At 41.7% G+C, this 17,388-nt stretch overlaps 1 protein-coding gene and 1 pseudogene across 6 annotated transcripts in view; both read left to right on the plus strand.

The window, feature by feature from the left end:
• The window catches only part of Icos (inducible T-cell co-stimulator), a 35,874-nt gene extending 32,318 nt beyond the window's left edge, over positions 1-3,556 (plus strand). For all 6 annotated transcript variants that reach the window (NM_001431818.1, NM_001431817.1, XM_087567528.1 and 3 more), the window contains 1 exon segment: positions 916-3,556. In NM_001431818.1, coding sequence (NP_001418747.1) covers positions 916-929 — 14 coding nt within the window. In that variant the 3' untranslated portion in view covers positions 930-3,556.
• Positions 3,557-9,394: 5,838 nt separating this feature from the next.
• Positions 9,395-12,269, plus strand: Psma7-ps3 (proteasome 20S subunit alpha 7, pseudogene 3; annotated as a pseudogene).
• Positions 12,270-17,388: the final 5,119 nt, after the last annotated feature.

A 17,388-nucleotide genomic window follows, 5' to 3' on the forward strand; every position in this document is an offset into this window, starting at 1 on the left:
CGGTGGCTCCCTTCCAGAAAGTTACTATCACAGCTTTGGCTCTTGTGATCACTTTTGTTTGATTACTTTGCTCCTGAAAAAAGCTAAAACAAAAACAAAAACAAAAACAAAAACGACAACAACATTCTTCACCCCAATCACTGTCTTAATAATAATGCATTCTATCTTATTTTGGAGTTCCTTAAACAGAGTCTGTGAGAAGGACTTGGGTGCAAATAGTTCACTGGAGAGGTGATCCCAGGGAGAAGTGCAAAGGGGGAAGGAAGCCACAGGGCAAGAGAAAAGGCAGTTGTAAAGTGGAGGGTATGTTACCAAGGCCTTGGTGCCAGGCTCTGGGGGCCTGACTTCATGGGGCCTCTGTAATCCATACAGAGGCCTCCCACAGTTTCTATGAAGGATGGAGCATGGGGTACTTAGTCATTGGTTTTATTACCCACAGTTGGGAGCTGGCTACAGGGAGCATCTCTCTGTTCTCCCTGAACTGGACTCAAATTAAAGCTGTTCCCATGTCTTCAGATAAAGCCAGAGGCAGGAAGGAAGGCGGCACACAGGACTACAGTGCTGGAGCAGTTAACACCTACACAGTCTTTTTTTTTCCTCCATCTTTATTAAATTGGGTATTTCTACACATATACAGTCTTACTAGACTGCAGCTGGACCCAGTGCTGGACACATTCAAAATTCAGATAATGTCCAATCCTCACATCAAGTGTGGGATGAGTAAAACTTCATGAGAAATGAGAACGTGTGTGTGTGTGTGTGTGTGTGTGTGTGTGTGTGTGTCTGTCTGTCTGTCTGTCTGTCTGTCTGTCTGTCTGTCTGCCTGCCTGTCTGTCTGTCTGTGGGTGTACCCCACGGGGAAAAGCAGAAAGCAGATTGGAAGGAATTCAACTCATGTTGAATGTTATTTTACAGGTATGACCTCATAATCTGGAACACGGGAACCCATGGAGGAACTACACTGTCTAGTTCCCCTGAAACTTGAATGGAGAAAGTCTTCTATTTTCTGGACCACAGGGCATCTGACTTGATTAACTACTGATACCTCCTTTTGGTGTTTTGTTTGTCTGGATCAGTGACTATCAGTCACTCGGAATTTCAGCAGACTGCCCTGGGTTTGCTGAGTCCTTTTAAGGCAAACCCCTTCTTATAGAAGACCCGGCTCATATGTATTCAACAAACAGACCTCACTGGGATACAATCCCCTCTTTCTGCGCCTGCTTCTAGCTATGCACCGGCCAGCAAGACAAACATATCTCCAGCATTTTTACAAAAATGCCAGGGTATGAATCTGTAAAGTACACAGGCAGCCATTGACCACCGTCTGTCCTCGTTTTTTCAGATTCTATTTTTTTCCATAGAGATCAGCATTCCTTCTAGAATCAGACAGTAGAGGGAGATGCTTCACAACAGAAGCTCTTATGTTTCTGAGATGTTGATGAATTCATGCTTTAGTACCACCATGTTCTCTAACAGCTTCTATATTCCAGCTGATCACTGCTTCAGGGCTTAGATGCCTGCTTTTGCCTTCAAGTCTCCCCTTAAAGATACTCCCACAGGTCTACTTGGTGGCCTGCAGCCACTCTGAATAGGAAGTTTGGTCTACAATTTCCCCCCTCTGCTGCTCAAAAAAAAAATTAGTAGATATGATTTTCCCATATTCTCCCTGCCAAAGTAATTTTTTCCAGCAAAGACATCTAAATTCAGTTAATATGGTTTACTGTGTTGATATTAGTGGCAGTAAACATTTCTCAGAATCAAAAGCAAATTAATTTTGCGGTGGTGTTTTTCTACCATTATCTGGGTTTCCATGGTGCTATTACTCACAAGTTTAGCTATTTTTATGCATCATATTAAAGTTGCAAGCAAGCAGAGCAACCCTCGGTTAATGGGCAAACATTCTCCTGGGGTAGAATGAATTGTCTATTTAGCCCGAAAACTGCAGTTTCTGTGGGTGGCTGCCAGACTACAGCCGTGCTTTGCTCTGGCTTTGACAGGTTGAAATAGTCCCCATGAGCCTGGAACAGCACTCCAGACTGTGCTGGAGTCCCAAAGTTAGGAGGGCCATGGAGCCTGGGACAGGCTGCTGCTTTGGTCTTTAGGATCTAGGAAGAATTACAGAGGGGCCAAGACAGAGTTCCCTCCCCTAGAAACTGTGCAGCCTGGAAGTCAGCCCTGGCACTTTAAGATAGCCTTCTTTAGAACATGAGTTAGTTGGTAGTATTCTGACGTGTAAACAGCCTATGATTGCTCGGAGCTGGACCATTTTCTCCACTTCCCTGTCTGCATGCCTAAGACTTCTAGAGCAGCCAACGTATATGCAACATTAAAGAAAAAAAAAAAAAAGAAAAGAAACAGCAAAAAGCAGACAAACAAGATAAACCCCAAACTTAAATAAAATAGGGCTGCTTCCTAGTTTTAAGTTATAGTTGCTTACTCAGTTTGCTTTACAAGTGAACTGGGTATCAACGGATACTTATTACATTAAGCATGTGTAATGCTGGCTATGTACAGTACAGTACTGACCTTAAGTATGGTGTTCTCTCTCTTCCAATGACTCAGGCAGCCTGGCTGGCTCTGTGAGGGCATCCCCTGAGTTGGATGGACCTCTTTGTTTAGGGGGTGAGGGTACTTTACTCCGGTCCTTGAAGGATCCCCATCCCAACACTGAACACCTACCAATGAATTCTTGAAGAACAAAATTTCTGTGAAATAAAATCTGGCTTACAGAGGAGCCATGTGCTAAAGATGCTAGCAATAATACCAAGTCACGGCTAAGCACGAGTGTGCAGCAATGGGATAGAACCTTGCTGTGTTTTCTGGGGGCGAAGAAGTGATGACCTTAGCTACCACATGCAAATTAGCCCTTGCTCTCCCATGACCTTGTGTGCTGCATAAGATAGTTGCTCCCTTTGCCTCGCTTTCCCCCTTTTAAACTCTAAAATAGCCACAAACTTATAAAAGAGTCAGAAGCACAGGAAAAAGTGTGTTCTGCGCCTGACTTAGTTTCTGCCTTGACCCCCCCGGCCCCACAGAATGGTGCCTATTTCCTATGGAAATGAAGGCTGTATTCTTTGATGACTTGACAGTCACCAATGTCAGAAAATTATCGTTGATATGTCACTATTCTCTAGTCTTTGGTCTGCATTCAAGATCTTCCCCTCGGTTCTAGGATGTCTGTAGGAGCCGAAGGTTCTGCTGGAGACTTCCCCCTGTGTTTGGCTGTCCAGTCTCTGGAGTATTCTTCAGTCTGGACAGTTCTCTTCAGTCTGTAGTCTGGGCTCTTTGTCTGATCGTGGGCCATTGTTTTGTAGAATGTTTCTTTTGGGGGGGTCACTCTGATGTTTCTTCATGAATGAAATGAAGTTATTTGTCTTTAGCAGAAATAATACAGAAGTGGTGTTGCGCCCTGTAGGGCAGCTCACATTTCGGTTCGTCAAGTTACTGCCAATGTTTGTTTTCATCTCTTGACTAAGCTCCTGTCAAGCTTCTCCATTGCGAAGTGATTCTGCCCCTCCACCCCCAACAGCCAATAAATATGCTTTGTGAGAAAGTATTTTGAAGTCCTCTGTTCCTTGTCACGATTTCAACTTATTCATGTGTTCATTTGTAGCTTCATGGTGTCGTGGTCTCTTATTTCATTAAGTGGGTGAAAAATATTATTATTATTATTATTATTATTATTATTATTATTATATTTTGTTGTTTAAAAATGGTCTCATGTGGCTCTGACTGGCCCTCAAGTTTGCTAAGGATGACCCTACATTTCTGATCCTTTGGCCTCTACTTAGTGAATACTGGTATTGCAAGCATAAGCCACCAGATAGTTTTCATGATAATGGGACTGAAACCAGAATGTCTAGTATGCTAGTCAACTGATCGGCGTCTTACGCCCATTACTCTGTTTTGATAATAAGGTTGCCCCATCCTTAGCAGTCAGTGAATATGCATTTGAAAGACAATGTCCGTGGTTCAGCTTTACTCACTGCTGCTGGAGTTTCCATGCTGCTAGGAGCAAAGAGTGGACAGCGTTGGAGATACGGATGCTTCTCGACAGGAAGATGCATTATAATAAATTATAATAAATACAGGGACAACCATAGTGCGTTTACATGTCTGTGTGTCTACAAAACTCTACACACACACACACACACACACACACACACACACACACACACACACACACACTTATGCTTGCATCTATCCAGAAGCCTGTAAGTTCACATCCACGTCACAAGTCTCACGCACTTCATGGACCATTGTAGTTTGCAATCCTTTTGTTTATCTGATACTAGGAAACCAGACTCACATCTTACATTCTTAACCAACTATTTATATGATCAATTCCTAGCCTGAAATCCACCTGGCATCATCTTCCTTCCTCTTCCCACTCTTCTGCACATGGTATCTACTTGGAAACTGACTTTCATCCCCAGCTACCCAACCTTATTGCTCTCTTTGCCCAGGCCGAACTACAGTTCTAACCCTGAGCTTGCACAATGCATAAGTGGCTTTTTCTCTTGTTTGGAGAGGGGGTTCACAGACTACGCTGTGAATTCCTCTAGGAGGACTACCTCCTTTCCTCACTCACGGCTACAGTGGACTCCCTGGGCAAAGATACACAGTTGTATACTCTGGGCCCTGCACAGTGTGTCTGTAAGTCCAAGTTTCAGTTACCTGCCACAGTACCTTACTTGCCAAGTATCAGTAGATACTCCCTCCTTGACTCTCTTTTTTTCCACAATTGTTAGTGTTATTCGTCACTTGTCACAGACTCTCCTGTCTTGGTGTTTCTAGAAGGACTCAACAGAAACACCCTGCTTTGATCTGTCACAGTGGGAGCATCTCGTATTTCCTTGCTTACTCTTCAGCATCTTCTGTATCTTAAGGAACAAGCTCTTCACTAGGCCTTCCCATGCAACCTAAAATTCTATGCATTTCTGAGGAACCCCTGCCAAGTCACGCCAAAATGTGCCCTTGCCCCATCCTCAGCACAGCCTCAGGACAGACTCTTCCAAGAGCCTGACTTGTGGTGTCTTAACTTGTGATGATAGAATTCTGTACCATGTAATATCTATTTTCTCTTTAGTTCAGATCACAGCCCGGGAAAGAAAGGACCATTTTTGCCTTATGTGATCCAAATCCTTAACTCTCTCCATTAAAAAAAATAAAGGCTTTTCTTGGGTGGATAAGATTTCCCCTGGTGCCTCAGCAGACAGGCTGTGCCCAGACTCTGTTAGTTAACCTTTGCTCTGTGGAAAGAGGAACTGGGGAATTTGAAATTTTCCAGAAGAGTGAACACATCAGTATCAACATCCAATCTCCTCCTCCAGGGTCTGTGCTTCAGGTAAGACCAGGAAGCGGGTAATACCACTGTCTGTTTCACCAGAAGGCAAGTGAGGATGTCCTTCACTCCAGGCCGTGTTTTATTTCTCTACCTTGCTGGTTAGTGCTTATGATTTCAGTATCTGAATCTTAACAGCTCATCACCTTGCCATATGTTCTGTCTGTGGCAGTGAGACCAATTGGGATTGAATCTTTAAGTAACCCAGATGCCAACCCACGTGGACCCTTCACTGTCTTGGTCTTTCAATCTATCTACTGCTGTGTCATTTTGGAGACATGTTCTCATCAGAGCCCTGTGTCATCCCTTTTCCCTTTGGGGTCTCATGATGTCACCTAGGATTTTTTTTTTTAATTTTCAAGAAGCTAAAAGTGGTAGTCAGGCTGGTTCACTGGAAAATATGGTCCCTGAGAGTAGAGATGGCAAAAACCATGAATATCTGATTTTCTTTCTCTGGGTTCATCCATCTGTTGAAACAGGGTTAAAAACAACTTTTCCAGTTTCTTATGGAAAAACAGTTTTGTGATGTCAGCAAATAACACAGTGACATCTATGTATGCTCTCTGATAAGCATACTCAGTCTTAGAATGTGTTTTCCCCTTAGTACATCTCTCTGAGTTCTGCTGTGTTTGGCTTTATAGTAATAATCCCATGTGACTGCAGTCTACGAAAACTGTGGTACTCTTTTTTTGATCATTGTTGCAATAACGTGGAGCCTCCCATAAATGCTTTCTTGGGGCTAAAGTTCTCCTCTTCAGTTCAAACTCTTACAAAAATTCCAGTGAAATACCTAATATAAAACCCAAGTAGCTGTAGGTCCATTTAAAGAAATGATAGCTCATCAGAAATAAGTTTCATCTGAAAAGCATATTTTTCCCAGTCTTTGAGTAGGGAAGGGTTCATTCTGAAAGCAAAACTTCACAGCAACAGGGAGGAGCCCCGTTTCTCATGATTATGACCTCCTCCATACATGGAGACAGCAACTGAGAAGCAGTTTCTTTCCTCTTCCCTAAGTGGTTCTTCTGTCTTGCGTCTTCTCCCAGACTCTCTTACTTCACACAGCTGGTGTAAATGCTTTTCTCTCTTCTCCCATTGCTACACTGTCTGCTCTTTGGTGGCAAATCTCCTTCAATCTTTCTTTGATAGTACCTTTACATTTAGGGTCTACTTTTTTGTTTGTTTTCTGAGACAGGGTTTCTGTGTTGAGTTCTAGCTGTCCTGGAACCCGCTGTATAGGCCAAGCTGGCCTCAAATTCAGAGTTCTGCCTGTCTCTGCTTCCCAAGTGCTGGGTTTAAAAGTGTGTACCCCCACTGCTCAGCTTAGGGCCTATAGTTTAATTTAAGATAATTTCCCATAAGTTACCAACTTGGTGAGATTTAAAATCACCACGCAAACAAATGTCTGGGTGTGTCTGTGAGTAATTTTTTAGGCTAGTTTAATTTAGGTGAGATGACCCATGTGCTATCATCACTCCTTGGGCTGAGGTTTTGGACTTACTCAAAATAGGAATGTGAGCCAAGGACAAGCATTCATAGCTCTTTGCTTCCTGGGTGTGGACACCACGTGATTGAGCCACTAAAACTTTTGAAGGGGAAAGGGATCCCCAGTAGATCCTCCCCTCTTCATCTCTATCTTGGTTTCTATATTTAAGAATCATGTCATCTTTCTTCGCTGAAACTCCATGGCTTTCCTTAAGAGAGCTCCTGGTATCATCCATCATCTTTAGGTTGTCTCTTTGTCCAGTGAGTGCCACAGTCCTGCACAGAGCTTCTGACATCAGCCCACTGGGGAGAACATCTCCTTGCCTGTGAAAGGGCAGGGAACATGGGCTTCTGTACCATGGGTAAGATAATCTAACGCTGTCAATGCTAGCTGCACTGCCCTTATTACAAAGAGCACCCAGAGGCTTAGTGATTTCTTTGCCTGTTAATCTGCTAGAGGCAAACAGAAATCCTTAGAGGGCAGTCTATGCCCGACTCAGCCTACTCTCAGGCAGGAGAATGAAGAACAGGCTTAGTCGCTTGATCTAGCCAGGAGCTGCCCTGTCTCTTATATCTCATTGCTCTGAGATAAGGTGGTTTTTCGTTTCTGTACTTTTTTCTTATGGCAGAGTTTGCCAAAATTCTAAAAGAGGGTGACATTAGTTTTCTAATGTTCATTTGCTTCATCAGTTTTGGAAGTGGACTAGATTTAATTAAATTATATTAGGTCAGAGTTTCCCTTCTAATGGAAACCAGAGTGGGTGCCTCCCAGTTTCCTCCAGCCCCTGTGTACATCAAACGCTATGGTGTCTGAATCTAACTTCTTGTCACACTCAGGAAAAACAGTTCTTTCTGGGGATCATTCTTCTGGCAGAAAGAAACCGAAGTGGGCGAACACGCAGAGCATGCAGAATGCCGACTGCCTTCCAGCCAAGGGTTGGATCTAGTCTAACGTTTCCAAAATAGGGCTTTGATAGCAAAGCCTTTTGGGATGGAAGGATCAAAGGAGTAATTTAAAATAATCAGACTGCCTCTGTATTGTTCTCTTCTCTGTCTGATTCTGTTTCCTCATCCTAAAGGAACAATTATGCTAATCTGGATTTCAAGCAGATTGTTACAGAAGTCTAAGTGTCCTGAGTTTTAACTGTTTGAAGTAATCAGTTATATGTGAGCAAAAGTTAAGTCTCAGGCATCAAATCTGTTCAAGAGGAAAAGTGTTTACAAAGCTCAGCAGAACAGAACAGAACACTGTCCCCAATTATAGGTGCTCCAAAGACTCTCATTCCAACCTCACAGATTGCCTAAGGGAACCAGATGACTCTCATTGCCTCTGTTCCTTCAGAGAATAGAATTAGGCCAGAAACCAAGGCACATCTCCTTCTCCATTTGCTTTATCTTACCCAATCTCACTTCACACACCCTACGGGGACAGAATGTGAAGAGGATTAAGAGAAGGGGAGGAGGAGTTTCTGGGTAGCAGCAGGTGTCAGGCCACTAACTGGGTGAGAAAAATCTTCCTGCCCTTCCTGAAGATTGGCCTCCACTTCTAAATCTCCCTGCTCCACAGCCAATGCCCACCAGCTCTCCCTTCTGCCCTGACCAGAAAACGGGTGTAAATGTTTGTCCTGTAAAGTTTTGTCACATCTGAAAAATGCTGGTCAATAGCTGTTTTAATTATTATCTTTTATTTTATGTGTATGAGTGTTTCGTCTACATGTATGTATGTGTACCATGTACATGCCTAGTGCCCACAGAAGCCAGAAGAGAGCTCCTCTCGAACTGGATTTATAGATGGTCGTAATTTAATAAGTATAGGTTAATTCTGTCAGAGCAATTAAGTGAGACCAAGTGTAATTTATGAAAACAACTAAAAATGAGAATTCCTAGATTAAAGTTTTTGATCTTTGAAAAGTAGTATTAAGAAGATGGAGCCAGAGAAATGACTCAGCAGTTAAGAGCACTGGCTGTTGTTTGTCCACAGGACCCAGGTTCAATTCCCAGGATGACTCACAGCTGCCTGTTACCAAGTTCCCGGGGGTCTGAGAATTTCACAACTGTCATAATTTGCATAAGAAACAATTCACCACCCCTAGCTAACATTAAACTAAGATTTTTTTTTTCAGAAAGCATTTGTTCCTGAGAAAGTGGTTCCTGCCAGTCACTAATGCTTAGGTGTACCAGATTGTGTAGTTTACTCTGAGATTATATAACAGCTGTATCATCTTACCTAACCATCTACTCTACTGTAGTCTGGCTTACAGATCTGGGCTGGCCACTGGTTGGCTTGGCTCCTAACTAGGTCGAAATGTACAAGACATTTCCTTGTGCATAAACGTGTGTTTGAATATGTCCTGATCACTCCTGTCAATGAAGTATTCTGAATCATTTAGGATAACATAAAGATATTGGTGAACATAAAAGAGAGAGGAGGCTAGAACTGGTCAGTGCCATTTGACCAGTGTCCAGTCTTGAGACAATAATGATATAAAAATGAAATTGTAGTACCTCTGGGCCAATCAAGGACCTGGTCAATGGCTGACTGTTAATGCATAGGAAGGAAGTGAGGAAATGGATGGCTTATTTAGTCTAACCCTTAGTCAATGCTACGACTGTGTCCATAGCAATCTTGAAAGAGACATTGAGCCTTGGGTGAGCACATTGAGTGAGAGAGCTTTTACTCTGAAATAGGGACCCATTTCATTTTATAAACATTCCAAATAGCAAACTCTTCTTATGTTTAACTAAAGTCTGCTTCCTTATACATCACTTGGTTCTAGTTCTCATTGTATGAACATGTGCACACACACTAACACACATACAAACATGCAGAAACACATACACACACACACACACACACACACACACACACACACACACACACACACACACACTGAGCTTCCTCCAGTTTTTTTTTTAATTCAAGGAAAAAAAAAGTCCATTGTGTCCAATGCACTCTACTAGATGCCATAGGGAATAAAAAATGTAAATCTTGTCTTGATTAGTGTCTTCATGAGGAAACATCATTAGAGATGAAATAGGCAGTCTAGAACACAGAGAGTGTCCAAGGCAGGTAAAAATGAAGTGCCAAGTAGTGAACAGGTTGGGAGATTCAAGAGAGGAATATCTAGGTTCTTTCCAGCTTCTGGCTATTATAAATAAGGCTGCTATGAACATAGTGAAGCATGTGTCCTTGTTATATGTTGGAGCATCTTTTGGGTATATGCCAAGGAGTGGTATAGCTGGGTCCTCTAATTCAACTATTTCCAAATTTTTGAGAAACTGCTAGACTGATTTCCACAGTGGTTGTACCAGATTGCAATCACACAAACAATGGAGGAGTGTTCCTCTTTCTACACATCCTTGCCAGCATCTGCTGTCACCTGAGTTTTTGATCTTAGCCATTCTAACTGGTGTGAGGTAGAATCTCAGGGTTGTTTTAATTTGCATTTCCCTGATGACTAAGGTTGTTGAAAAATTTTTTTAGGTTCTTCTCGGCCATTCGAGATTCCATAGTTGAGAATTCTTTGTTTAGTTCTGCACTCCATTTTTAAGTAGGGTTATTTGGTTCTCAGGAGTCTAACTTTTTTGAGTACTTTATATACATTGGATATTATCCCTCTATCAGATGTAATGTTGGTAAATTTTTTTCCCCACTCTGTAGGTTGCCATTTTGTTTTATTGACAGTGTCCTTGGCTTTTCAATTTTATGAGATCCTATTTGTCTAGACTTGATCTCAGAGCCTGGGCCATTGATGTTCTGTTCAGGAAATTTTCTCCTGTGCCAATGTGTTCAAGGCTCTTCCCCACTTTCTCTTCTATTAGATTCAGTGTATCAGTTTTATGTGGAGGCCCTTGATCCACTTGGACTTCAGGTTTGTACAAGGAGATAAAAAAAATGGATCAATTTGAATGAAAAACAACAGTACCAACTAACCAGACCCCGCGCCCCCCCCCCCAGAGCTCCCATGGACTAAACCACCAAGCAAAGAGTACACATGGAGGGACCCATGGCTCCAGCTACTTGTGTAGCAGAGGACTGCTTTATCTGGCATCAGTGAAAGGGAACTCTTGGTACTGTGAAGGCTCAATGCCCCAGAGTAGGGGGATGCTAGGGCAGTGAGGTGGGAGTGGGTGGGTGGGTGGGGGAGCACCCTCATAGAAGCAGGGGGATGTACAGAGGAGAAACCAGGAAGGGGGACAACATTTAAAATGTAAATAAATAAAATAACCAATAAAAAAGAAGCCATATGTGAATACATCTTCAAAGGTGATAGGAGGGAATGGGACAGTGTCAGCATATTTTCCAAGGGGCTATTTCAGGTAAGGGACACTAGCGAGACACAGTCACCACTTATGCTTATATTCCTTGTGTAGAGAAATTTTTTACACTTCTACCTTTGACACACTTAGTGCTCATTTTTTCCTTCCCTGAATGATAGATGACAGCCATGGAGACGCTTCTTGAGTAAAGGACCAGATAAATATTGGGACCCTTGGGTAGGATGTTCTTAATTTTGTAGTTTAGTAAGCAAGGGCTGATTCTGTCAGGGCAGTTAAGGGAACTAAGTATAAATATGAAAACAATTAAAAATTAGAATTCATAGATTGAAGCTTTGAAAGGTACTCTTAGGAAATGGAACTGGAGTGATGGTTTAGTGGTTAGGAGCACCAGCTCCTCTTCCAGATGGATCCAGGTACCATTCCCAGCATCCACATGACTCACAAGTTTTTGTAAGTCCATACATCTGACCTTTTCTGGCCTCTGTGAGCACCAGGTACATACAAATACTGCACAGACATATGTATAGGTAAAACACCAATATGCACACAAAATACAATAAGTTAAATTTAAAAAATTAAATCACAGACATGTAGAAAATTTTTAATATATATCTGACATTTAACATACTGCCAGAATTTATAAATAGTTCTTAGACATCAATAGTTACAAACAGTCCAGTTAAAAATAGACTCAAAGCCACTGACTGATCGTGGAGGACCCAGTGACTGTGGAGTACATCACCCACTACATTGCCAGTCTGAAGCAGCATTATACACAGAGCAATGGGTGCAGGACATTTGGTATCTCTGCCCTAATTGTGGGTTTTGACTTTGATGGCACCCTCAGACTCTATCAGACTGACCCCTTGGGCACATACTATGCTTGCAAGGCAAATGCCATAGGCTGGGGCACCAAGCTGGTGCATGAATTTCTAAAGAAGAACTACACTGATGATGTCATCAAAACAAAGGAGCTGACCATCATCTAGTAATCAAGGCGTTGCTGGAAGTGGTCCAGTCAGGTGACAGAAACATTGAACTTGCTGTCATGAGGCAGGATCAGCTCCTCAAGATTCTAGATCCTGAAGAAATTGAGAAGTATGTTGCTGAAATCAAGAAAGAGAAAGAAGAAAATAAAAAGAAGCAAAAGAAAGCATCTTGATGAAGAGGGTAATGGTCAGAAAAGCTTTGAGCCTCCATCAGGGCAAGCCTCAGTGCTATGGGCCTCTTGGCCATTTGTCCAAGTCTAATAAACGACTACATCTTTTAACTCAAAAAAATAGACTCAAGATGTACTTCAAAGACCTACATTTGACCATGACCACATGAGAAAAGTGTCCGATAGCAGGTCAATGCAAATTAAAACCACAGCAGTACAGTACCAACCACACAGTAGTGTACATCAAAGGAGTGACCTTTTAGAGTAGCTATACCTCTCATACATTGCTATTGGGAATCCAAAGTAGTAAGATAATTTTGGAAAACAGTATGGAAATTTTCTAGAAACCTTAACAGCCTTTTACCCTATGACCTAGCAATTTCACTTACAAGTTTCTCCCCCCAAAGATATAAAAAATATGTGTCTACACAAAAACTTGCATGCGAATGTTTATAATAGCATGATTCATAGTTGATTAAAAGCTAAGAACAAGCAAAATGGTCATCTGATGCTGAATGAATAAATAGACTATACAAAATCTATACACTGGAATATCAATCTAATAATGTAAAAGAAGAAATAATTGATGCATGAAATAGCATGAATATGTTATAAGACATCTGGCTCATTCAAAGAAACTTGCTATCAAAGATACTCTATTACATAATTATAGTTATATGACATTCTAGAACAATCAAAACTTTATTGATAGAAAGCAAATCATTGCTTCCTGAAAGCAAGCTGAGAGAGATGATAAAGAAAACAGTTTTCTGATGTTGAAGAACTATCTGCATCTCGATTTCAGTCATCGTTGCACTTCTGTACACATTATTTAAAAGTCATCAAGCTAAATGCATTAGACATGAGGCAATGCATTGAAGCCTTTCAAAAACTAAGAAATAATTATTTGTTATAAAGAGAGTATTCCACTAGATGACTTTTTAAAGAAATAATTCACTAAAATAATTATGAATTCAAATGCCAAGAAGGCCACTTAACTATTTTCTTCCATGACACTCAGCAGCTGGGAAAAACATTCTCCTAAGTCATCCAGCAGAAATGGAGGTGGTTTGAAGAGCATCTTTTCAAAATGCAACAAAAGATGAATGAAGACTATGGGAAGGAAATTGGCCTTTTAAGCTGAAGCAGGTAATGTATTTCCTTCAGAGAAATCCTGACATCTTAAAAGACAATGGAATGGAAGGGGGAAAAAAAAACCTTAACAGGAGAGAAGAAGATGTAACTTTAAAAGTTATAAATTTCTAAAATTTCTTTTGAGGTGATGATGTCTTCAGAATCTACAGCAGAAGAGACAATATGCCCTTAGATTTCCCATCAGACATTAAAAAATCTCATGAAAAAAAATTTCCTAACTGGATGTGTGCTCATGATCATGAACTTTAGTTCTGGTACCAACTGACTGACATCCTGTCAGGGCTGAAGCTGAGACTTCCCCTTGTGGTCCCCCCCTCACCTCAGGAGTTTTGATTCATTGTTACAGTCTTTGGTCATGTTAAGATGTATTTAGATTCAGTGTAGTGATCGCTTGGATGTCCTCTCTATAAATTGCTGTTTGCAGTGATCTAACTTTATAACTATATTGCTTTTGCCATGATAATCTTGGGATGACTTCAGAGTCTTTTTAATGGGAGGAAACAAAAACAGTTATAATTTCCGCAGTGAGAAAGGTCCAGGCAGCAGTGGTTGAACAAACCCAGGCTCTACCAGATATCTGAGCCTGAGCTCTGTATGAGCCCATGTGGAACAATAACTTCTCAAGGAAAAAATTAAGGGTGTTAATTTCTTGCATGTTAAATTATTTGAACTTTAGCTTGGAGGAGAATTTAATCTTTTAGACTATGTTCTTCTGGGAATTTCACAATATGAGGGAGTTTCTTTGTAAATTTTGATCTCTTTGGGCCATTGAGTAGTGTTTACTAGTAGAATACCTTAGTGCTGCACACTCCCTTGGATGACATATTGAGCAGCATCTTTGGCCATAATTTGTGGTGGTGAATGGAGGAGACATTAAATCTTTAGGCTTGGGTGTAGTGCAATTTTGGAGTTAATCTAGTTAGTGTACAGTCTTGAAGAAACTTTATGCTTCCAACCACCAGTCAAAAAGAGGAAACTAAAGGTGCAGTAGATGAATTGGGAAATAAGCCCTTCAACACAAGTTGGAATTCATGGGGAGAGGAGAGGAGAGGAGAGGAGAGGAGAGGAGAAGAAAGGAGAGGAGAGGAGAGGAGAGGGGACTGGAGGGAGAGGGAGAGGGGAGGGAGAGTAAGAGGGGGAAGGGAGAGAGAGAGAGAGAGAGAGAGAGAGAGAGAGAGAGAGAGAGAGAGAGAGAGAGAGAGAGAATGCTGTTTGCTGGACACAGAGGTTGGGGTGGATCTGGGAGGACTTAGGGGAGTGAGTATGGTCAAGCACATAGGATAAAATTCTCAAATAATTAATAAAAATAAAATTAAAAGGAAAGTGTCTCTTGAAGGTGAGAATAATATTGAATAAATAAATATTATCTTGTGAAAGAAAGTCATACATATTCTTGGCTGATAAAAATGTCATGGTTGTTCATTTCTAATATTGTGATAAAATACCTTGAGAACAGAAAGCAACTCAGGAGAGGAGGAGTATATTTTAACTTACAGTTTCTGGTTGTAGTTCAACATTTTGAGGAAGTCAGGAATGGGACTTTAAACAGCTGATCATGCCACATTCATAGTCAAGATCAGAGAGAAAGAAATGCCTACATAGTCACTCAACTGTACATGTGAGCTTGTGCTTGTCTTAATTTCTTTACTCTTACTTACTCTGGGCCCCTTATCTAGAAAATGCTACTTACTGTCCCACAGTGGGTCAGGTTTTTCACACCAATTAACATAATTAATGTAACCATCCCGAAGCCAGATCTACAAGTGTACCCAGAGTAGGCCACCCCTCATTTGAAACTGTCTTCCCAGGTGATTCTTGGTTGCGTCAAGTTGACAATTAAAGCTCACTATCATATGATTTATCTCTCAGAGGCTTAGAGCAAAAACTGATGGAAATGCTTGGAGAATCACACCTACCGGCACCCAATCCCATCATCATCATCATCACCATCATCATCATCATCATCTTCCATTTCCAATTCTGTAATCAACTAGCTGACACTGTTGCCTTCAACTTGGCTTTCTTATTTGACCCTACTGACCAATAAAAGCTATCAATTTTCTTAAAAATATTCCCGTTTTATTGAGAGTAAATTTTTCTCTCATATAGTATCTCTTGATTATACCCCCTCCCAGATCTACCCCCTTTCTATCTTTCCTTAGAAAGCAAAAAGGCCTCAAAGGAATAATAAGAAAATAAAATGTAGCTTCCGGTCTCCATGTGCACCCCGGAGCTAAGGCTGTGCCACAGTTATCTGTGCCTAAATCATGACCAGAGACAGCTGGTCTCCCAGGAGTGCTGTCACTCCAAATTTCATAGGTGAGACCACCACTTTTGCTCCAAAAATTGGCCAAAGAGGGACCCAACAGGAGACCACAGGGTACAGGAACCATTGAATGGCCAGGGACAAGATCCTTCTGGTCTCCATCTGTACCCCAGAGCTAAAGCTGTGCCACAGCTCTCCTTACCCAAATCCCACATGGAGAGAGCTGGTCTCCCAGGAGTATTGACACACCTAAGATCACAGGCTCACAGGCTCACAGGAGGGACAAGCTCCAGTCAGAGACAGAAAGACCAAGTAACATCAGAGATAACCAGATGGCACAAGAGGCAAGCTCAAGAACCTCAGCAACAGAAACCAAGGCCACTTGGCATCATCAGAACCCAGTTCTCCCACCACAGCAAGTCCTCCATACCCCAATACACCAGAAAAGCAAGATTTGGATGTAAAATCACATCTCATGATAATGATAGAGGACTTTAACAAGGACATAAATAACTCCCTTAAGGAAATAGAGAAGAACACAGGTAAACAGGTAGAAGCCCTTAAAGAGGAAAAACAAAAATCCCTTAATGAATAACAGGAAAACACAACCAAATAGGTGAAGGAATTGAACAAAACCACCCAGGATTTATTTTATTTATTTATTTTTTTATCTTTATTAACTTGAGTATTTCTTATTTACATTTCGATTGTTATTCCCCTTCCCGGTTTCCATGCCAACATCCCCCTAACCCCTCCCCCTTCCCTTCTATATGGGCTTCCCCTCCCCATCCTTCCCCCATTACCACCCCCCCAACAATCACGTTCACTGAGGGTTCAGTCTTGGCAGGACCAAGGTCTTCCCATTCCACTGGTGCTTTTACTAGGCTATTCATTGCGACCTATGAGGTTGGAGCCCATGGTCAGTCCATGTATAGTCTTTGGGTAGTGGCTTAGTCCCTGGAAGCTCTGGTTGGTTGGCATTGTTGTTCATATGCCGCTTCAGCTCTTCCAGTCCTTTCTCTGATTCCTTCAACAGGGGTCCTGTTCTCAGTTCAGTGGTTTGCTGCTGGCATTCACCTATGTATTTGCTGTACTCTGGGTTTGTCTCTCAGGAGAGATCTACATCCGGTTCCTGTCGGCCTGCACTTCTTTGCTTCATCCATCTTATCTAGTTTGGTGGCTGTATATGTATGGGCCACATGCGGGGCCAGCTCTGAATGGGCGTTCCTTCTGCCTCCGTTCTAAACTTTGCCTCTCTATTCCCTGCCAAGGGTATTCTTGTTCCCCTTTTAAAGAAGGAGTGAAGCATTCACATTTTGGACATCCTTCTTGAGTTTCATGTGTTCTGTGCATCTAGGCTAATTCAAGCATTTGGGCTAATAGCCACTTATCAATGAGTGCACACCATGTGTGTTTTTCTGTGATTGGGTTATCTCACTCAGAATGATATTTTCCAGTTCCATCCATTTGCCTATGAATTTCATAAAGTCATTGTTTTTGATAGCTGTGTAATATTCCATTGTGTAGGTGTACCACATTTTCTGTATCCATTCCTCTGTTGAAGGGCATCTGGGTTCTTTCCAGCTTCTGGCTATTATAAATAAGGCTGCTATGAACATAGTGGAGCACGTGTCTTTGTTATATGTTGGGGCATCCTGTGGGTATATGCCCAAGAGAGGTATAGCTGGGTCCTCAGGTAGT

This window comes from Rattus norvegicus, chromosome 9 (genome assembly GCF_021556685.1).
Source record: "Rattus norvegicus strain SHRSP/BbbUtx chromosome 9, alternate assembly SHRSP_T2T, whole genome shotgun sequence".
Taxonomy (NCBI): Eukaryota; Metazoa; Chordata; class Mammalia; order Rodentia; family Muridae; genus Rattus; species Rattus norvegicus.